This window comes from Cryptosporidium sp. chipmunk genotype I (genome assembly GCF_004936735.1).
Source record: "Cryptosporidium sp. chipmunk genotype I strain 37763 chromosome Unknown contig_13, whole genome shotgun sequence".
NCBI lineage: Eukaryota > Apicomplexa > Conoidasida > Eucoccidiorida > Cryptosporidiidae > Cryptosporidium > Cryptosporidium sp. chipmunk genotype I.
This window is the reverse complement of record NW_027125626.1, coordinates 64,701-87,110: the sequence shown is the minus strand read 5'-3', so window position 1 is coordinate 87,110 and position 22,410 is coordinate 64,701. Positions and strand designations below refer to the sequence as shown.

The window sequence follows — 22,410 nt, the reverse complement described above, 5'->3', positions numbered from 1 at the left end:
TCATACATTTTTTTTACATACCGGAGTTTGGCGGTAATTTGGAAATTAAATAATTTATATATAAAAAGATCTTAATATAAACAAAATTGCAATAGAAGAAAAAAAAAAATAAAAAAATACAGAAAATATAGATTAAAACAGTTGCAAGAAAAGACAACAATAAACGCGTGGGATTTTAAAAATAGAGAGAATATAAGGAGCGAGTTTAAAGGAAGACATTATTTAAGTATTTTAATAGTAAAATAAAAGAAGTAATAAATGAGATACTAACTAGTGGGATATTATAAATTAAAGATGAGTATTTTAGATTTAATAAAAGATTAATGATGAAATTAATATTGAAAATTTTTTTGTTAAAATTGTTTTTATTTTTATTTATATTAGTAAATAATGTAGATGGAGATAAAACAATAGTTGCTCGCAATTCAGTTTTTCCATATTCAGAGCAGAGAAATATATTTACAGACAGGTTAATGTTATTTATTGTGGATCATTTTGAGTGTATAGAAAAAGCAAAAAAGGATATAATAGAAAAGTTTAATAATGATACAAAGTTACAAAGTATAGGGTTATATAGAAGAATAAGGATAGAATTAAGAAAAAGGGATGATGTGAAGTTTATTAAAGAAGTTAGTAAAATGCGTCCATTAAGTGGTTTTTTTCCAGTTGTGGTTGGTGAGGTTATTGATAATTCAATAAATTATTGTATATATAAATATGTTGATATAAGTATGTGGTCAGGTTTTAGTTATGGGAAAAAGCTTCCACAAGAGCTGATAAAGGATTTGGATACAGAATTGTTGGAGAAGAACACAATAAGTGTTCTTTTATTTAAAGGGATTTGGTATATATATGAAGGAAAGGGATATTATTCACCAATTAGAATAGGTGAGAATATGCAACATATTGGTATATTTTCATATTCCGGTATAACAAGTAGTTTGCATTATGTATTTGTGAGAGAAGAGTATAGAGAAAAGTCAATAATAGATAATTTAGGATCACATAGAAAGAAGAGGTTTGAGATTGATGAAAACAAGATGGAAATGTTTAGAGAAGAGTTCATATTTAGAAGATCATTAATAAGTTTAATAAATAAGGAAAAAGATGAGAGAATGGATATGGATGCTAGACAGATAGTAATTCTTAGGGATAAGATTGAGAAGGATTTGAAAATGGAGGTAGCTAGGAATAGTGGGAAATCATCTCTAGTCTCACAGGAAAGTTGTAGTAATTGTAATGATATATTTAAATGTCCAAATTGTGATTTGGACATTTTTCCTTCAGAAAGTGATATAGAATTTAATTCTTTAGCAATCTTACAAAGTCGAGGATTTTGGTATGAGGATACAGTGGATATTAGTAATACTAAATTTCAAATTAATTCGCCATTTTATGACAAGATGAATCTTGAAAAATATAATTTTTATTGTATTGGTAACTTTTTTTTAACTAGTGATCAAGTTGGAAAAGATGTTGGATCTAAAAGGATGATATCTTCATCAGTGAAAGATTTGTCCCCAATTTTTGATTCAGATGTTGTTGGTGACGATCATAATTATAAAAATGATTTATCTTATGGATTAACTTCTTTGAATAATCCAGAAATCAGTCAAAGCAATTATTCTTCTCACTCTAATTCTACTTTCCTTTCTAATCCTCTATCATTGGATACTGCTAATTCTCAAGATTTATCACAGGCCAAATTATCTTTGGGATCTAGAAATTCTCCAGAATTTACAGGCTTCAGAGATTCTTATAGTTTTTCAAGATTAAATTCTCAAACATCATCTTCTACTTCTATTTTAGAATCATCAAAGTCTTTGAGTAATAGTTTGGAAGTTTCCAATCCAGACTCAAAAAGTGGCTCAAAACCTTTAAAGCGTCTTCCAAGACCTCTTGGCGGGTCTCATTTGGCTTCAACAGACAAATCATCTAGGCACTTGAGCCCTTCTCAAACAGCGACTTCTTCTCAAGTTCCTTATCCAGTTCCAGCTCTTTCTCAAACGGCTGCTTCTTCTCAAAGTCCTCATCCAGTTCCAGCTCTTTCTCAAGCATTAGCTTTTTCTCCAGCTCCAGCTCCAGTTCCAGTTCCAGTTCCAGCCCCAACTCCAAATCCAGTTACATATCCAATAACAACACCTTATCCACCTCCTTATCCAACAACATCTCCATATTCAGCTCCTTTTGCTTATCCAACTCCAGCTCCATATCCATACCCATATCCTTACCCATACCCTCTAGCTCCTTTTACATATCCCCCTCCTTTTCCAGCACTAGCACAGGCTCCAGCCTCAGCTCCAGCTCAGATTTTAAGTCAAATTGACTATTCACGAAGCAATACGGTCAATAGGACGACTTTAGAGACAAATTCCAATGAAAGAGACAGAAAAAGATCTAAATTAAAACATTTAAGTAGTAGTTCAAAAATTATTCATTCAAAAAAACAAGGTTTCTTTCCAAGTTATAGAGAATCAACTATTCTTATGCCTTCAAAACAAGAAAAGAAAAGGCCAAGATCAAAATCAAAATCACGAAATAACAAGGAAGAAATCCAAGTTAGGAAAGCCAAAAGAAGACTAAATTCATCAAATTCAAAACATTCTTCCCTGGAAAAGAGAAACAAGAAAAGAAAAAGATCTGAAGTTGAATACATTCAGTATGGTTCAAATTCAAAACCAAGATCAAGATCCGAAGTAGTCAAAGTTAACCCAGAAAAGCATGACCGTGATCTTGAAATTCAAGTCCCAACAATTAGAATTAAATTCATGATAGAGGAAGAAAAAATGATGCAGGACTTGATTGAAATGAAGCAAAAGGAAAATTTTGATTTGATTTATCCATCTTTTAGTTTCAAACAAATACAAGAATTAACAGAATTAGAATCTTTTTGGACGAATAAAAAACATAGCATAATTAATTTAAGAAACAATACACATACCAACTTTTCTATTGTGTAATAATCATCATCTTACAAAGTATTGGCTAGAGAAAAGGAAGAGGGGGGAAGAATCAAGAAGAGGGAGTGAACAAGGAAGAGAAATGAAGGAAGGAAAAGGAATAATCAACTCTTAATTGAAAATTAACCACTGTTTGGATAATGAATTATATGAAAAACATAAAAAAAGAATTTTTTACTAAAGGTCTTCCTCAATCCATTCTATATAAAGCATCTTTTATGGTTTGATCTGGACTCATTACTCTATTTACCAGCAAATTTTCAGGAATTGTAGTACATTCTATACAATTAAATGGGAATTTTTTATTTACTTTAAAAGAACCATAAATAAGATCAGAGTCATTCCAAGATTGGAAACTTGAAATACCACTACAAAGAGCCCTAATTACTTCCCTTGCTATTTGTATCTTTTGGTCTCTCATCTTCAATTTACATGCAATTATTCCTATAATAGAATATTCCACTATTTGAAAACTTTTTCCATCAAATAGTCGATTTATAACACACTCAATTATATTGGATCGCTTCTTATTAACTCTATAAATTATCTTTGAGCTCTTATTTTCAAGCTTTAAGTAGTTTATCTCAAACAATGTGTTATTGAATGAAATCTTCTGATCTTGAGGAATTGTTGGAAATTTATAAGGAATTCCCTTAAAATCTGGAAACTTTCTTGCACATAATTGAACCAAAAACATATCTTCTTCTCTCAAAAGAATGATTGGAAGTGGTAGAAATGGATAAGCAAGCTGAACCTGTCCGTAGCAATAAGCCAGTATTGGTAACTCTAGGGGTAATTTGCCTGAATCAACCTTTTCCCCACAAATCAAAGTTCCTATTAACTTTCAAGAATTATTTTCAATAAATAATAGTTATTTACTTAAACAAATTGAACTCATTATAATTATTTCAGCTTACCTCTCCTCTATTTACAAGCATTGGAAGAATTGTATTATTAAACTTATACTTGAAACCGCAAGACGAAAACTTGGTTTCTTTATCTTTTATTTTAAAATAGTAGGACAATTGAAATCTATTACTAATATCTAAATCACTTATTTCTACTATATAGTAATTATTTTTCTCTTGATTTTTATAATTAATATTTCTTAAACTAGGTACTCTAATCTTTCCAAATGCTTTCATTCTCAAAGGAATCCCCAATTCTGTAACTTGCATTTGCTTATCGTCTTCCAAATCCATTCCTTGAATTCGTATTATCATTGAAAACAAACTTAAAAAAAAGATTAATGAAAACATATTATTAAGTGCCTTGACACTGTTAATAATTAATATAACTTTACCAAGTTGTTGCAATAAACTTAAAAAATTAGAGATGATTTTATGTAGATATATATATATATACTATTTCTAAATTTTAATTTTTTTCTTCTTTAAATAATAATAAACCAGACTTTCTACCTAGAGATGAAATGGGTGTGGGGTTAAATGAAAAAATGCAATTGCACCGGTATAAAAATTTGGTTTTCTATACCGGTGCACTTTATTTTTTGCATGAGGAAAAAAATAAATTGAATAAAAAGTATAATAAAAAAATATGACTATTTCTTGCAAACTTATTTGAGTAAAGCAAAAAAAACGAATAATCCAATCAATTTAAATAATACTATAGAAATGGTTATTAACAGGTATTTAGTAGTGCTATTGATAATTTTTTTTGTAGTGTTTCTTAGTTTAACAGAAGAACTGACATGCTCAGTGGTAATGAAATTTTTTAAGATTGTCAAGCAACAAAAAGAAAAGTTTAAGCCTTACGAGGAAAGAACTCCGAAAATCTCCAAACAATCAGAGCTTTCTGAATTTGAAAAAAAACAACTTTACTGGTATTATAAGGACTATATTGGTATTAAGGAAATTAAAAAAGCATGGAAAACTAAAGATAGGAGTGGTAATATTACAGACGAGGAGATTTTCTCAGGGAAATCATTCATTCCTGTGATAAATGAATTCTCTAGATTTGGTCAACAAATTTCGAATAACTTTAAAAATATCACTCCAAATACATTCAACACTGAGCTTGGAGCCGGAATGCTCGAAAAATCGAATGTAGTATTTTACAGAGGAGATAATAAGCTGAATTTAGATAACCTTGGAAGGCTTAAAAAAGAAGATCAAAGCACAATAAAAGATAAATTGAAAATTAATTTAATAGAGAAATCTTTTAATTACAGAAAAAGTATAATGAAAGAAAAGTCTGAGTATATATGGGCATCTCTAGTTTCCCCTTGTGACGGAGAAATACAATTCAATATAGAACTAGAAGAAACTTTAACTTTCCAAGAAAATAAGTCTCTTTATATAATTTACTGCATAAATGGTAGTGTAAGAGAGAGATATAGCTTATTTAAGGGTAAAGTTGTTGAGTTTTTGAATGGGAGACTCATCTTCAAGAGGTGTGAAAACATTGACTCAAAGTTAAATTTGAGCCAAAGATTCTCAGTAAAGAAGGGAGAAGTTATACTTAGAATCTTAGAAAACTATTACCCTCCTATATTTGAAAGCAATCTGATTGCAATTCCTTTATTTATGCCTTGCAGTGGAAAAGCAGCATGGGGAAAAGAACATGGAAAAGTGTTTGTAAAAGGAGAACAAATTGTTGAGTTTATTTGTACTGAGAAAGACAAAATTATCGCTAAACACCTTATTTCACCTTCTAGAGGATATACAGAATCTCTTCAACAAGATGAATCTGGCGAAGAAATTTCTCGGAACTTTTTGGACAAAAGCTTTAACTCTTCCATTGTTCAAGCAGGAAATCCAATCGGTGTTATATGGCTTGAACTTAATGGAATTACTCTATCCAAAGATAGATTTTCAAGCTTTTCAAAAGAAACCCTAATCAGGATGCCCTGCAGTGGAAGACTTGAATACCCTATTTCAGAAAGTAGCTTTGTGCTTAAAAACGAGGTAAGTTACCGAATTATATCGGAATTGGGGGAGGGAGGAGGTTGAGGAAAGTGAAGAAAAGAACTAACTCTGATTCCCTTTTATTTACAGATTTTATATATAGTGATTTGCCATGATAACAAGGAAATTATGATTGAACAGAGTCCAGTACAAGGAATAGCAGAATTACTTGTATTGGATAACGTGGACTCAATCGAAAAGAATATCTACTTCCTGAGATTAAATCCACTTGACATCTCAGAAGTGCCTCCTTTAAACAGAAACTCAAAAATTGCTAAACACAAATTTGACCTTAGCCTTATTAAGGAAGCAGACCCAATGTCTCCTATATATATCGAAAGAATTGAGGGATCTGACGAAAACTAACAGATCCTTAAAGTAATGATTAATAGAAAGGTATATTATCAGAAATCTAAACTTATTTAATGTTAATGTTACTGGGCTATATAAAAGCTAAATAACTGCTATTTTTAAGAAAAAATGAAAATGATTTCAGGAATGCTTTTGAACTCCTCTAAGATACCAGGTTATTAGAATGTAAAATAATATAATGAAAGAGGTAAACATTGTAAACAGTAAAAATGTGATAACCACAACCTTTTTTGAATTAGAGTCTCCATCTTTAGAAGGTAACTCTGGTTCGTCATCTGCTTCCTGATGAGTCTGAATTGCTTTAATATGTAGCTTTGGAAGCACCAATCGCTGACTTCCATCCATTGAAAAATATAATTGTGTCTCATTATGTGGTAAATATAGAAAAGATAACTTATGCTGATCTACGTTGACCTTACCATCTGAAAAAAAGCCTTTATAATCGGATAAAGCACTTTCTTCTCGATTAAATACTGTAGTTAGCTTATCCTTAAAAGTAGTTATCCCGTATTTAGCATAATATTGATTCGCATTTTGCCTAGACAATGTAATGTTATCTTTGAATACTAATACAAAGTCTCGTAATGAATTACCATGGCCTGGGAGTTTATTCTCATTCCTAAAATAGCCTGCCAAAAATAGAAAGCTTATATTATGAAGCGCAATGGAATCAAGCTTTTCATGATTTCGCTCAGGGGAACTTTTTGAGTTAAATTGAGAACTCAAATGACTCACAACCTCCCTTTGTCTTCTCCTAATGGATAACTTCTTGTCAGCTACCTCCTTAAAGGTTAAGTGCATCTCCAACTCCATCTCAACAATCCTGGATATAAAATTAGAAAAACTGGTCAAATTATAGTCAACATAAACCCCTTCATAAGGTTTAATCAACTCAATTCCATTATTCTGATTACTCAAAATTGAGTGGGATCGAATCCTTGGAGATTCAAAAAAATGATGACCAAGAATAGAAAGCTGAGACACTGAACTGTACTCTGGCTCTAATATTTGTAAATGATCACTCCTAATTACTCCAAACTCAGTTGGCTCGAAAATCCCTTCTCTCAGTCTTTTTGAGCGATCTAAATTCGATTCGGGCCCCAACTCTGGATTATCAATTTTGTATTTGGACCTCTTCCTGGCAAAAACCCCTAAAATCCTATTATCCGAAGTCCACAATAGTATTAAAGCCAAGAAAATCAATGATATTGAATGGCTTTTGACCATAATTATCCTCTACTAACCTCAAAACCTTCCAACTTCCTTCTTACATTACCCACAGATCTCAAGAACTTACTTATCTCTTATTCACTCTCAAATCTACGTCTTTTCCCTTCTCTTCTTGCCTCTTTCTTGACAGTAGAAATTTTCCTATTTATCCTCGAATTTTCACTTGGCGCCACTAATGGATTTGGATTAAATACTTGCAAGTAGTTTTGCATGTCACTCCGGTATGCCCGCCAATTTGGATTAGTTGGCATGAAAAAAAAAGTGGTTCAAAATAGAAATTTATATTAAAGTTTAGAATTTTAAAACTTATGGTTTGCAATAAATTGAGGTGTTTGTCTTTTCAAAGAATCTTTGCTATTTAAGCCGATTTTGTACATTTTATCCAAAAATAATTACTGAGAAGGTGCTTTTTTTGCTTTTTTTTTTTCTCGCAGTTTTCTATTTTTCTCATCGTAGTCAGTCCTCTTTCTCCTTCTCCAATTTAAATTAATGCCCTAGTTAAAGATAAATGGTAGGGAGAGAAAAAGAAAAGTTCAATTAACATGTTTATATGTAGATAGGAAGAAAAAACAACTTAAAGCTACAGGTATATTAAGGGTGTAATAGTATTAATTAAATAATAATAAAAATAATAGTAATAATTAAACCTTGTTATTTAACAGAGGCATATTCTCAGTCCTCTGAGACTCCTTTTTCTTGTTTTGGAAGTATAGTGCAATAGAAACCCCAATAATGACAACAATTACAGCAACTCCTGTAATGGTATACATCCAAGTCGAGTTTGATTCAACTGTAGGCTTTAACTCAAGCACTATGGTAGGTCCCACTCCGTCCATATTTGAAAGTATACCAAATTGAGTCTCGGAGTCTACAGCTTCCAATAAGAATCTAAGAGTTGTTGTATTGTGTTGTTGAAGTATTATGGGGATTTGGCTTGAAATTTCACTCAAAGAAATTACATCAGCTTTTCCAGGAACTTTTTGACCCAGCTCAAATTGCATTGATTCATACTTTGATAACTCAGAAAGCCTTCTCTGTAGGGAACCCAATTGTACTGTTGGGTCCACTAAGGTGATTTTTACATTTTGGGGATTCATACCAACATACCTTGTTAGTGTTAGTTTCGAATCAGAGATTAGGGAAATCTTGCTGGAAAGATCCTCAGAAGACAAATCAAAAGTTAATACTACAGATTTAGTTTGTTTACTCTCATCCATTCCACTTTCTGGCTCAAAGTCATCCTTCATTTCTATCTGAAGCTGCTTTTCGTCGGACAAAGGCTGAATAATTTTATTGATTACTTGATTCACAGCTGGATGATCTATTGTAAATTCATTTTCATCCGTCATCCTTACATCAGAAATACTTGTACTAGTCTTTGAAATTACCTCACTCTCCACCTCATACTTCTTCTCATTCTCCAAATGGCTTTCTGATGTCTCCTTATCTAATTCGGGTTCCTCTAATGTCTCATTTTTTTTAAACTCCTCCAGCTTCTTTAGCTCATTCTTCTCATCTTCTTCTTTCACCGTGTCCTTGTTTTGATTTTCCATAACTCCATCTTCTATTTTTTCGCCTTCTAACAAAGATTCACCCTCATTCTGACCATTATTGACGTTTTTCTGATCCTCTTTTGAATAATCTTTCACATTCTCATCCTTTTTTTCCTCAGATACTCCAGAGATATCACCTTTATTTTCCTCATCTTTTTCAATCCTTTCTGAATCTGATTTCTCCTTGACCTCTGTAGAGAGATCATTATTATCATCACTATTATTATTATTATCACTGCTAGTTTCTTGGCTTGCTTGCTCTTCCCCAGCTATGCCCTTACTGCCCTCTTTAGCTTCATCCTTTAACTGAATACCTTGGTCATTAGAACTTTTGTGAATCTTAATACTATCTACAGGATCAAATTTCTGTAGAGCAGAGCATACCAAATAAAAGATAACCAATAGAAAGCACGAATATAGTCTCATTATTTAGAATGAGGCCACTGTATCTTTAGTAATTGTCTATTTGCCTCGTTCTTATTCTTTGATTGATATTACATTAACCCCGAACTAATTTGTCTTCTAAAATTTTCTCCTTTTCTTTTTAAAAAAAACCTGTTATTTTCCTTTTTGAGAATTTCCTTATTTTTCTTCTACTTACGTACTATTTGGGTAATTTTGTGTGTAATAATTTGTTCACTTACACACCTAGCCAAAATCCATCTACTTGAACAATTTCAATATTAGAATACCCTATTTGAGCCTTAGCATGACAAATTACTAAAGACTCAACTTACACTCAAAAGTTAAAGAGATGAGTGGCTCTACTTATACTTTTTACTTAATTTGTTAATATTTTTGAAATTTTAACATTTGTGGTTCCCGCCAAAAGTGCATCCGCATGTAAAACCGCATGCCAAGTGAAATTAATATTTAAAAAAAATCTCTAGATAGAGAAAAAAGATGCAAAGAAGAAACACAGAATAAATAAAAATGAACAAAGAGGTAATGGGCTATAGCTTTGATCTTCTTAAAGTGTCTAATTGAGTATTCACATTTTTTTTCGAATAACATTCTTTCTTAAATGCCCCCCAACCCTTTGTACTCTAACAATAGGAGGTCCAAGGCTTGCAGAAAGTGAACTACCCGCCATATTCTGAGACATGGAGGCCATCATGCCTTTTCTGAAGGCATTGGGCTGACTTCTAGTAGGAGCTTTATCCCCCAAAAAATGAGTCTCTTTTGTTTTCATTTCCGAAAGATCAGAAGGAAAAAACCGTGGAACATTGTAGGGATCTCTTAGTTGCTCTTCCATTTGCAACTTTGCATTCTGATTATCCATAAATGCTTTAGCTGATCTAATGTTAAAAACTCCGGTTGCAGTATTATAATCAAAATCTGAATCATCGTCTTCCTTAATAGGCCTCATTTTATCAATTGACGTTGCTCTAGTTGGAGATTTGAGCCTCCCAACGGTGACAAAAGGCTTAGAAACTGATTTATTTTCTGGGGAGTGTGTTTTAATCTCCCTGCTCTCTTTTTTCCTTCTGACTCTTCCAACTGCAACTTTTCCCCTAGTTAAGAGGGTATCTTCTGGACTTGAGGTTCTAACTAAATATTCATCATGAGTATAGGAGGTTTTTGGCTTAATCCTTCCGAAATTGTTTGAGGATGTACTCCTTTTTAAGTCAAGTTCCGCCAAATCTTGTAATTTCATTAACTCTGATTCAAGATCTTTTAAAGGGTTACCAGAGGGTCCTTTTTCTGGCTTTTCTCCTAGATTAGACAATTCTTCCTCTTCCCCAGATGAATTTTCCGAATTATTAGGTGAACTTGTTGAATAGTTTGCGCGATTTTGAGGCTGTGTTAGAGTTGGAATATGGACAATTTCTCCTTCGGTAGGACTTTGATGTTCTTCAATGTTTAGTTTTGATTCACCCGAAACGCCTTCAGGAGACTTTCTAAGAGATTCAGAAATATGGCCTTGATGACTAGCGTGCTCATTGGAACTATCTGAGAATCCCACACCTACAGACTTAGTTTCAGGCTTTTTCGGGAAATCAGTTGGTAATTCCTCAGAAGGTCGAGTCTCCAAATTCTTTGCAATTCCATTTGGCGAATTAAGTAAAATCGGGCCTTTTGGCTCAAATAATTTCTCTTTACCCGGATCAGAACCAAAACCAGAACCAGACTCAGAACCGGAACCAGGAATATTTTTTTTTGGATTAGAATGAAACATGGATGAATAAGCATTGAGCTCAGAGGCAAGGACACTACTGGGTTTTGAGTAAAATTTCCTTGTCATTGACGCATTCTTTAGCTCATTTTTGAGTTTTCTTTCTTCAAATTCCCTTAATCTTTTTAAAGAGTCTTCATTTTTATCCTTTTTAGTATCCATATAGTTCTCTTCATAGAAGTATTGTTGACCATTCAGATCATTAATGTTGTAATTCATTACTGCACCATAAACGTAGTCCTTTTTAAAAGGTGGCCTCTTTTGCATAGAATCTATTACAGACATTAACTTATCCATGACCATCTCTTGATTTTCTAATTTCTCCTTCTTCAAATCCTTCTTTCTTTTCAGTTCTTTCAAAGCCTCCAAATTTGATTGGTTATGCAATAGTTGAATCACCTGATCTACTGAGTTCTTTAATCTGGATTCTTCCTCGATTGGAACAATTGGTATGGGAGATTTCATTTCTTCAGGCTCTGTTTCAGCATCACTTTGTTCTGAGAAGTTTGATCTATAAGTCGGTATTGAACTTGTTGTTTTTTCTCTCCCAAAAACAGAAGGCAAACTTATATCGGAGTCTAAAACACTTTCTCTTACAACCTGGCTTGGCTCTGTTTCTTCTTCTTTCACCTGTTTTTCAGGTTCTGAATTAACAGAACTGTCGTTTGTATCTACAGAGGAATCAGAAGCCACTTCTCCAAATCTAAACTTAAAGTGTCTATTTCTGCTTCTTCCTCTACTCATTCCTGTTAATCTACCATTGCTGCTTGACTCAGTTGGAATAGAGTAATCATTATCTGTAAAATCTATTTCAGACTCTGTTAAATTATTGTCAGCCTTCTCTTTATTTTTTGATGACACCCCTTTGAGTAAATCATTCATACTTATTACTTTATCCTCTTGAGTAACAGTGTCTTGCAAAATTTCTTTGGGCATATCAACAACACTTTCTTCAAAGTAATTATTCTTTTCAGTTATTTGTTTACTTGGAGATTTACAGCCAATATGCCCAAACTGGCTCTGTATTACTATTAGTGTCAATAAATTGGCTAAAACCAAGAAATTCCCAAACCTCAATATCATCTTTAACAAATAAACAAATAAAATATTTATCTTAAAGATTCATGTCTAAATATGGGGAATTTTCAGTTTCAATAGTTGATATAAATCAAAATCCTTTTTTGGATAAATTTTTAGATCAGCCCTTCCACTTAATTCCTTCGATTTAATTCAAACTCTATTAAGTGTTCTAGTGATTCCCACTCTGACTCTATGCGGTTTTTCAGATTCGTTTAACTCTACTATTTCTTTCCTACCAACTTAAATCTTTAAATTTTTTTTTACATTGCATGTATTATTGTAAATATTCTTTGGCGGGCTTCTAGTACCATTGCTGATTATAGTTAATTTATCTACGCAACGAGAATTAATTTGAATTAAACGAAATTAGAAAATTAGACAATGGAAGAAGAAATGAACTCCAAGAATAGTATTCCCCACATAATAGATGCGTCTTATCTCCCTTTCCTAGTATTTTTATAACAGTCCTGGGATTTAAAATAAAATTTTAATTTAATAGAATTTAAATAAGCCAGCATGCAAGTTAAGTGCATGTAATTTTAGAGAAAGAAATATTCACTACTTGCAGGTGCATGAATGCTGGTAAAGCTGATTGATTCTGTGAATCCTGTCAAAATTAGAAATTGACGTAGTAGCGACAGAGTCTTTTTAAGATTAAATTGCATGTAAAAGAGTGTGTATATTGAGCCTAAGAATAAATTTATAGAAGCTAGTGAAAATAATTATATAAATAATTATACTGGAGATAAGGATGAATATACTAAAATGGTTAAATAATATTTATTGAAGTGTTAAAGTTCTTTCAGTACAAAAAAAAAGGAGCAAATGCAGTGTGTAAATATTCCGCGAACACACAAAGTACACAACACACACTAAGATTAAAAAAAGGCTATAACAGTTATAAGCCATAGAACAAGGGCACAGAAACTTATAATAGATAGAGAAAAGAAGGCAAAGGATATCAATTAAGTGGAAAGTTAATTTTAACTTACTATCGGAGCAAGAAGAAATTAGATGAAGTGATATTATGTATTTGAATATATACCAATAAATAATCAATTTCAGATTAATCATATTGATTATTAATCATAATAAAAGCCGGATTGGCTGAATTTTAAGTTTTAAGTATTTTTAGTGTTTAACAATATTGAGAGTATAATGAGGGCAGTAAGAGGTCGCATCTACTCTCAATTGAGTTTAATTTTAATTTTAACGTCATTGTTTTCAAGTATGGTAGATTGTAATAATGGGCCTAATAGAAATGGTGGGGACCCCGTAGTATCAAGGCCGGGAATTACAACAAGAAGCTCAGCAGAAGGTCTTGGGAGAACTTATGATAAAGGCGTTAAAGACACTTTAAGCTTATTAGAACAGTATTATGATGGAACTGATAAATGGAGACGATATAATGTAGTGAACCCAAGCATGAAGAATATTAAAGGTGACCCAAATTCTGAATTTGATGATAAGGCTGATAATCCAAATGATGAATCAAAGGTATCCAAAGAACCGGGGAAAGCTCCGGAGGTGTCTGCAGTTGCTCAGACTCCAGCTGATTATAAGCTACCAGATGCAGTAATACCCCTAACAAAGAACAAAGGGAGTCCACTAAAAAATAACAAGTTAAATTTCAGAGATTCAGTTGATGAAGATCCTTCTTTAGGTAAAGGAGCGTTGAGTGAAGATATGTCAGAAGATCAGACCGAGGTACTTAGCGTCTTAGAAGGAGATAGTGAAGGGACAGAATACGAATTCAAGGGCGATTCTGAAGGATTTGGGCCATCGGATATGGGATATGAAGCAATAAGTGAGCAGAATGATCCAAACATGGAAAGCTATAGCTACAATTATGTGGATGATGGCTCTGAAGGGAAAAACGATTATAGTTATAAATTGGAAAGCGAGTCAGAGAATGGTGACCCTGGAATGAGTTATATGATCATGGATGAGAATGCGGATGACAATGCCCCAAGCTATATTTATAGAGATGGGAGTGAGAATTCAAAAGAGTACCCAGGAACAGAGTATGAATATGTGGATGGGAATGAAAATGATAATGAAGGTAGTATAAGGTATGTTAGTGAAAATGGAAGCAACTCAGATTTTGAAGAAAAATACATCAGCGAGGCAGGAGACGATGGGTTTTCAGGAACAGAAAACGTATATATAGATGGTATAGATCCAAACGGAACAGAGTACGAATATACTGGAGAAGATTCAGATGGAAGTGAGCCAAGTGTTGGAAGTGAAGAAGGCGAGGGTAGCGAGAATGAAGATGGTAAAGGAAAAAACAAGAGACGCTCTAAAAGACGCCCAAAAAAACCCAAACTTCCAAAGAAGTGGGAAACCTTTACTGATGATGAAAAACAGGAATGGCTAGATAGACACCCAAGAACGAAACAGATTCTTGATAATGAACATGGAGATAATAAGTTTTCTAGAAGAAATCCGAGGAGATCTAAAAAAAACGAAAGTTTTGAACCTCTAGATAAAAGATCAACTCTAATGAATCGTAGAAGAAGACAAAGGGCTAGGGATCAGTTTGATGAAGATGAAGAGCCAGTATTTAATGGGCGAGGAAAAAGAGGTAGGAGACCTAAAGGTGAGGATGGTCTTGATGATAGTTTGGATTTATCTAGATCAGGCCCCAGAAAAAGAAGAAGAAGAGATTTAGATGAGCTGAATGATTCACCCAGGATGAGGAACAGAAGAGTAAGAAGAAGAGGCTACGACCTAATTCAGGACATTAACGGAGATCCGTATCTAACTACTATTGGTGAAAGAGTTCTTTCAAAGTATCCAGCAAATAAAAGGGATAAAATTTTAAGGCTGAGGGATAATGCTTTGAGAGATATAAAAAGAGGCCGAAGACCAAGCGGAGAATTCGAAGATATTATGGATCCTGTAGATTTGATGTTGATATACAGGGATGCAAATAAAATGCCTCTCCTGACTGTGAAGAATGAGGGTGATATTCCTTTAGAGTATATGCTAAAGCTACCAAAAGGTCTGTATCGATGGGAGGAAATCGAGCCACAAGAGAGAGCAAAACTGAAGAGAAAATGGAGAGAAGAAATTGAGAGAGGCACATTCTGGGATGATGACAAACTTCATGGAGACTGGAACGATGAGATTAGACTTCTTGGAGAGTGGGGTGAGGAAGAAGCTATTAGGGGAATTATGGGTAGAGAAACAAGTCCTGAGAATAAAATGGGAGAAGAGTACTCTTACTACAGCTTTGCCCCCAAATTTACTGACTTAAGGAATAAGGGAGTTTTCAGTGGAGAATATCCGGAAGATATTGAACATCTTATCTTGGTTGGAGATATGCTTCCCGAGGATAAATTTCATGGGGATTTCAGAGTTCCAGAAATACAGCTCCTTAAGTTTCATCCCAGGTTTAGCCATTACGACGATCTGGATGATTTTGTACTTGAAAATATACAATCCAGGCGTAACGAAGGATCAGCTTACTCTCCAAGGCATAAACCTTCTTGGATGGAATATCGTACTCGGGGTACCTTTGGTAAAGGAATATCAACCGACAAATATTCTTGGCTAGAGTCTTTAGATAGAGATGATGCTCTCAGATTAATTGAAGAGGCTAATTATGGAGATCCAGATTTTAATGAGAAACTCTTAATTAAATATCCATGGCTGAGAGATAGAGTAGGAGAAGCAATTTATTCCGACGATGGACTAGTTTTACCAATCCAAGTATTGAATGAATTCATCCCAAGATCAGTACATGATCTCGCAAAAGAAGATGAAAAATACCCGGGTAGTAAGTGGTATTTCTCAGAAATTCCATCAGATCAAAACTTGGACAAGTTCATTACTGATATTTATGAACGAATGGGACAAAATCTTGGATATAAATCTCATAAACTAAACCCTTACTTGAATGCTGGTCTGGAAAATCTATTTGAAGTTGGATTGAACCTGGATGGTTGGGATAGAGAAACTGTCAACTATTTAAGAGAGTTATTCAGGGATGCGGAAAATAGAGAAATCGAATTAATGGAAGAGTTAGATGAATATAACGGCATTAACAGGAATGGCTCACTGTTTCCTCGTGGTCGACGAAGAAAACATAGGCTCAGATTTTCCAGGCCAGAAATGCCTATATGGTACTTTGGTACTGAGGAACAAAGAGACCGTGAAAAAAGACTTGAATTTGCAATTGAATCAGATTCAACAAGTGAAATAATTGAAGGCAAGCCTTCCGTCAGAAAGGTGTTTTTAGATCCCACAGGAAGAGATACAGAGGGAATTCTTAGCCTAGAACTTCAGGATATTAGTGATGACTCAATATATGATGTAGAGTCTCTGGGAATTCCTGAGGCAGGTTATTTTGATGTTGATGATGATGATGACGACCTTAATTTGGAAATGTTGGGATCTTATCCATCTTCCAGAACTTTGCCAATACGCATTAAAAATATTTACTTTGATAAAATTCCAGAAGGTAAGTACTCCGATATTAATACAGGGATTTACCCTGCCAACTATATTTGGAGGCCGAATAAGAATCGGAAACTTCAACATCCAAGTTTTAACCCAATAAGGAGGTACGTCTTTAATGACGATGATATTGATGCCAAATCTCCTTTAAGCATTTCACAGAGTGACTTTTTGCAAGAATCATCAGGGTTCAACGAAAGAAATCCATATTTAATTGGAAGGATTTTGGGGATGAATAAGGATGATTTAAATAGATATGGAAGACCAGGTAAAGCAAAAAGAAACGGCAAACTAGACATTTACAAAAGATATCCAAAGTCCCACAAGGTGAATGAGTTTGGCCAAGAAGATCCCATGGAAATAATCAGGGACTATTATGATTTGAATGAAAGTTCCATTTTGGATGTTTTAGACGGCAAAGGTATCTATAGGCCTAAAAAGAAAAAGGTTGGGTATGGTGTTAGTGACTTGGACTATTTAAGAAGATCGAACGATGACGATTGGAATTACATGAAAAAACTCAAGGAAGGCAATTCTTCCAAGTCGAAATCTAAAAGAAATGATAGGCCATTATGGTATTACTATGATACTATTGGAAGGCGCTGGGACGATTCACTTGAAGATGATTTGATCGACTCCTCTATTGATTTAATAGTTAAAGAGCTGCAATCTAAAAGGAGAAATAATAAGAAAGGTAGCCACAATAAAGGAGTAAAGTTAAAAGGTGGTAAATCTTTAAGTAGCAAAGGAAGACCCAGACATCAAAGTGAATATGACACTGAGGACTACAGTATAATAGAGATTGGAGATATAAAAGGGAAAAGCAAAAATAAAAACAAGAGAAAGGTTTCAAAGAAACGAAGAGGTAAAGGTAAGTCGAAGAAAGGAAAAGATAAGAAAGGAAAAAGAGTAACCTTCAAATTACATCCCGGAGATGATGAAGTTGAGACTTCTGAGAATTTGTCTGAAATTTCAAGCATGGAGATAGGTTCGAACCAGGATGAAAGCTCAAACTTAGATGGTGAATCTGAAACGCCTGAAATGTCCAAATCTGGATCCTATGAAGAGGATGAAGACCTTGAGGAATTAGGTCCTTTAGCTAAAAGAATATTGATGGCAGCAGGATATGACGATGACTTGGATCCAAGAGTCCCATTAAGTATTGAAAATGAAATACTAGATCTCGTAGACACAGGAAAGAAAGGAAATGGAATGAAGAACAAGCAAAAAAGAGGTAATAAATTAGAAAAGGGTGATTTAGGTGGTTTATTGAGTTTAGACAAGATGCGAGAGGCAAACAAGAAGATTAAGGTGGATAATCATGACCTTTCTGAGGTTAGAAGAATGAGGAGAGATTTGAATGACGACTCTGGGGATTTGGAAGCATTAAAGACTCTTATAAAAAAGCTCCATTTAAATGATTTCATTGATTTAAGCGATGACTTTAGCTCAGATATGCTTCAGGATTCAGAGCAAATGAGTAGTGAGCTCGAAAAGAGTGACAATGAACCTGAAATGCCGATATCAGAGGGTAGCCAAGAAAAGTCTGAAGACAGCAATCTCTTAGAAGTTAATAATCGTAAATCAAATCTGAAGCCTTTGAAGATTGTCCGTATAAAGAAAAACAAGAACGGTTCCATAAGCAATGTAAGTGATAGTATTGATTCAGAAGTTTCAACTTCAAATGAGAATAACGATCTAGAGGCTTCTCAGGTAGAAGAAGAAGAAATAAGTTTGAGTGAATGGGATAGTTTTATTGACGAAGAAATAAAGAACTTAGAATCAAAACAAGCCAAATCAAAGTTGAGTGAGAAAAAGAGTAAGATTGAAAAGAAGAATGCGAAGAATTCACGTAGAAAGAAGGACTTAAAAAAGAGCAAGGAAGAAAAGGAAGCTTTATTAAGCTTGGGAATTGATCCAAAGGTCATCAAGAGAATGAATTTCCTGCTGAAAGATAAGGAGAATGGAGTAAAGAATGCTCTAGATTATCTATTGGACGAATTGGAAAACAATATTGAAGATAGCTCAGAATCCAAGCCTGAAGGAAAAAAATCGAGGAAGAAGAGAAAGAATAGAAAAAGAAGACAAAGGGAAAATGTGTCTCGCCGTCCATATGACTTGGAACCTGTTACACCAACATTTTCCAGGTATATTCTAAAGTTAAAAGATGTGTTGGGTCCAAAAGAGGCTTTGGAAGAGCTTTTGGATAATTTGGATATTGATTTATCTGGGCAAGAGCCTGTTCAGAAGGAACTAAGGAGGTATATCACGCCAAAAATAGTTAATGAGATTAGAGCTCTAAGGGAAAAAAAGAACGGAGATGAAAGAGCTTTGAAAAAGCTATTGAATGTACTGAAGATCCCTAACAAACGTGCATCAAGAGAAGAAAAATCAAAACATTCAAAACACCCAATTCAAAGAGAAAGTAGAAGATTACCAGCATTGTTAAATGATGAAGACATTAAGACAGTAAATAGGCTCTTAAAGAGAAATAAGGCTCCTCAAGCCTTAGAATATTTTTTGAAGAGTACTGATTTGGATAAAGATTTGCAAGATAATAATAAAGGAATCTATAGGCCAAATAGATCTTATTCAGGATTAGATCTATCACCAGAAAGGCTTTCAAAGATCACATATTTGATGGACCAAGGTCCTCAAGGTTGTAGGGATGCTTTATCAGAAATATATGATGATTTGGGTATTCCAAAGCAGAACAATCTCTTTGACGGAAGTTTGGGAAGCTTGGATATAACAGATCCTCACAGTAGAAAGCCTCTGAAGAGAAATCGTCAAAGGAGAATGGTAGCACTTCCTTATATGAGAGATTATGAGTTAGATTACTCAAAAAATGGAGAAACTACTGGTGATGAGTTTTCAGAGTTTGATGATTTCTCAACATTTATTCCGAGAGATTACTACCAATTAAATGATAGAAGGAGTGGTAATATTATAGATCCAATTAAAATGTATCCATTTAAAAGATATAGTACAGTTCCAGACGCCTATGGAGCTTCGCAGATCTCCAAACCTCCTTCTCCATTCGAAGATCAATACTCTGAAACATTATTAGGCCATCCGATATTGAGAAATTCTATAATTCCTACTCCTAGATATTACAAGGCTCCAGAAATGTCTCAATATGATAGAGATTTGAGAGACTTTGTGAATAATAGGAGAAAAGCCTTTGGAATGCCAAGTATTCCGGATTATCATTATTGGAGTTACGATCCAGAAATGACAGGAAGATCTATGTATGAAGGATTGGATACCCCCACAAATAGAAGAAGAAGGCAAATTTTAGATAGAAAGCGTAAACTTGGTAACTATTTGGATGAAGAGCACGAGGTTTCTGTTTTACTAGATGATGAAGAGAAGACCGGTGTGGGTAAAGAGAATTCATCAAAGACTATAATGATGAAATCATTTGTTGATGATGATCTGCCCGAGAGTAGTGAAGAAGTCATGCTAATTCAAAAGCCAGAGTACTCAGAAGAAGAGCTTTATGATATGGGCCAATGTTTAGAAAATAATCTATATTCTAATAAACTGAAATTTATGAATGAAACAGAAACTAGCGTTAATTCAGATAAAGAACTTGAAGGTTTACATAATGATTTGGATGGATTTGAAATAGAGAGAGAAGCTTCAAGAGAGGAAATTCTCTCAACATTGATGACTGATCCAAGAATGGAAATTTCAAAGAAATTAATTCTGAAAGAAGTTTCTGACGATGATGATTCAGTGATAAACAAGCTGAATAATATGATAATAGAAAATCCAATGATGGATAGAAGCAATATTCCAAAGCCAGTGGAATCAGTGGAAAAATTGAAGAATATGCAAAATCTAACTCCAAAAAGTAAAGAAATTACGAACTTTGGATACCTGGATCCATCACTAAGTAGCTATGATAAGAAGTTATACTCTGATAATTTTGTACAGAGCTTAGAAAAAGAGAATTTTGAAGCTAATCCCATTTCCATTTCTTCTCAAATGTTTGAGGAATGTAACGATATTGCAAATCAACTAAAGATGAAAGAGTTGGGATGCGAGAAAATTTATGGAGATGCTTCAGAATCAAGAAGCCGTCCTTTAGATTTAAGAAGATTTTCAAAAAGAGTCTCAAAAGTTAAAAATCTATATCTCAAATCATTCCTAAAGCAGATCACTTTTCCAGGTGAGGTTGCTAAGTTGTATATTGATAAGTTCTCAGATTTGAAGGGTTGGAACAAAGCCATGGACAAACACCGTTGGGTTGCACTTCCATTGGTTTCCCCTCAAAGCTATATTCCAAATATGGGAGGATTAAACTTATTCCAGAGAATGTTATTGCATCAAGCAGTTAAGAAACAAAAGTCACATTCTCCAAGAAGAGTAATGATTTTAGCATTTTCAACCAGATCTGTCACAGAGAAGAAATTACCCAATAGCTTTGCAAGCTTGGGTGACTTCTCCGGTAAAAAGAAGAGTCTCTCTTCTGTAGAGCATTCCATGAATGTTGAATATAACCAGGGAATGCTAGTTATTCCATTAATTGACTTGGCCTTGTGTGTCAAGGGAGCCCTTCAATTAAATAATATAACTACAAGCAAGTCAAAGAGGACAAGGTTAGGAACTTGTATTGTTGGTGGAGTTAGAAGCCACAATGCAGCCCAAAAGATTTACAGAGTAGCATTAAAGTATTTGGAGATGAGTCCAGACTTGTCTATGGCAAAATTCTTAATCATTCCGATAAGAGTAGGAAAGGAGAACTTAAGTGAACAGCTTAGACTCTCAGAATCTGGAAATGCTAATAAGAATTTCGATCTCCAAATACCAGAAGACGCTATTTCACCGGCAGTTTCTGACTTAGAATTTAGCAAACTCCAGTTTGAAATGAAATTTGAGAATTCTAAACAAGTCAAAGAAAGATATAATAATAAATTGTCTAATTTAAGTGAATCTATTTTCAAACTCTATTTGATGAATTCTAGAGAGCTGGATATTCGGTCACTCAAGGCAAATGGCCCAAGGTCTGTTGTAATTCCTATGTCGTTCCCTCAACTGTATATAAAAGGATACTCTAGAGCTCAAAAACTTGTTAAAAAGATTCAGAATAAATATAAGCCATCTTTGAAGAATAGATCGTACAGAAACAAACTTAAACCAGGTTTTATCTTATTAATTAACGACAGTACGGTTAATTCTGGTTTGAATATGAAATCATTTTTGAATGAGCAAATAAAGAGAATCCAGAGTTTCTTTACCAACCCTTACAGTTTTAAGAATTTCAAATCCCGAAGGCACGAAGGGCCAGTGTTAGAAATTAAGGGTGTAAATTCACTTCAAACCAGAAAATTCCTACTTGACTCAATCGCCAGAGCCTCTAGACAACCATCTGTCGTTCCAATGATTATTCTTCCAATTTTCGTTGACAATAACTTAAAAACTAGCAAATCTGACAGAAAAGCTATGAATAAGGCTTTAAAAAAGAATATTAAGCATTCTAATAACATTTAGAGCAGCATGTCTAACCTATAATAATGATTCATTATAGTTCCCTTCTCTTTTTTGAAGGATTTTGGGGAAACAATATATTTGCTGCCAAATTGCTACAAATTGACAGCAACTGCTAGATTAATTCACTAATTAATCTTTTAATAAACCCA

At 33.8% G+C, this 22,410-nt stretch overlaps 8 protein-coding genes across 8 annotated transcripts; 4 read left to right on the top strand and 4 right to left on the bottom strand.

Annotated features, from left to right (window-relative positions):
• Window positions 1–323: 323 nt before the first annotated feature.
• On the top strand, window positions 324–2,960 carry ELE39_000555 (uncharacterized protein; the record flags this gene model as incomplete). The annotated part of the gene is made up of 1 exon (XM_067343595.1): window positions 324–2,960. One exon carries the CDS (start codon window positions 324–326, stop codon window positions 2,958–2,960), a length of 2,637 nt encoding a protein of 878 aa, XP_067199236.1.
• Window positions 2,961–3,150: 190 nt separating this feature from the next.
• ELE39_000554 (uncharacterized protein) lies at window positions 3,151–4,183 on the bottom strand (the record flags this gene model as incomplete). The annotated part of the gene is made up of 2 exons (XM_067343594.1): window positions 3,151–3,801; window positions 3,878–4,183. The coding sequence occupies 2 exons, from the start codon at window positions 4,181–4,183 to the stop codon at window positions 3,151–3,153; spliced, it is 957 nt and encodes a 318-aa protein (XP_067199235.1).
• Window positions 4,184–4,594: 411 nt separating this feature from the next.
• ELE39_000552 (uncharacterized protein) lies at window positions 4,595–5,932 on the top strand (the record flags this gene model as incomplete). Its single annotated transcript, XM_067343592.1, has 1 exon — window positions 4,595–5,932. One exon carries the CDS (start codon window positions 4,595–4,597, stop codon window positions 5,930–5,932), a length of 1,338 nt encoding a protein of 445 aa, XP_067199233.1.
• An 84-nt stretch (window positions 5,933–6,016) lies between these two features.
• On the top strand, window positions 6,017–6,253 carry ELE39_000551 (uncharacterized protein; the record flags this gene model as incomplete). The annotated part of the gene is made up of 1 exon (XM_067343591.1): window positions 6,017–6,253. The coding sequence occupies one exon, from the start codon at window positions 6,017–6,019 to the stop codon at window positions 6,251–6,253; it is 237 nt and encodes a 78-aa protein (XP_067199232.1).
• A 126-nt stretch (window positions 6,254–6,379) lies between these two features.
• Window positions 6,380–7,486, bottom strand: ELE39_000550 (uncharacterized protein; the record flags this gene model as incomplete). Its single annotated transcript, XM_067343590.1, has 1 exon — window positions 6,380–7,486. The coding sequence occupies one exon, from the start codon at window positions 7,484–7,486 to the stop codon at window positions 6,380–6,382; it is 1,107 nt and encodes a 368-aa protein (XP_067199231.1).
• Window positions 7,487–8,130: 644 nt separating this feature from the next.
• Window positions 8,131–9,468, bottom strand: ELE39_000549 (uncharacterized protein; the record flags this gene model as incomplete). Its single annotated transcript, XM_067343589.1, has 1 exon — window positions 8,131–9,468. One exon carries the CDS (start codon window positions 9,466–9,468, stop codon window positions 8,131–8,133), a length of 1,338 nt encoding a protein of 445 aa, XP_067199230.1.
• Window positions 9,469–10,033: 565 nt separating this feature from the next.
• Window positions 10,034–12,301, bottom strand: ELE39_000548 (uncharacterized protein; the record flags this gene model as incomplete). The annotated part of the gene is made up of 1 exon (XM_067343588.1): window positions 10,034–12,301. One exon carries the CDS (start codon window positions 12,299–12,301, stop codon window positions 10,034–10,036), a length of 2,268 nt encoding a protein of 755 aa, XP_067199229.1.
• A 1,155-nt stretch (window positions 12,302–13,456) lies between these two features.
• On the top strand, window positions 13,457–22,261 carry ELE39_000547 (large low complexity with signal peptide; the record flags this gene model as incomplete). Its single annotated transcript, XM_067343587.1, has 1 exon — window positions 13,457–22,261. One exon carries the CDS (start codon window positions 13,457–13,459, stop codon window positions 22,259–22,261), a length of 8,805 nt encoding a protein of 2,934 aa, XP_067199228.1.
• Between the last annotated feature and the right edge of the window lie 149 nt (window positions 22,262–22,410).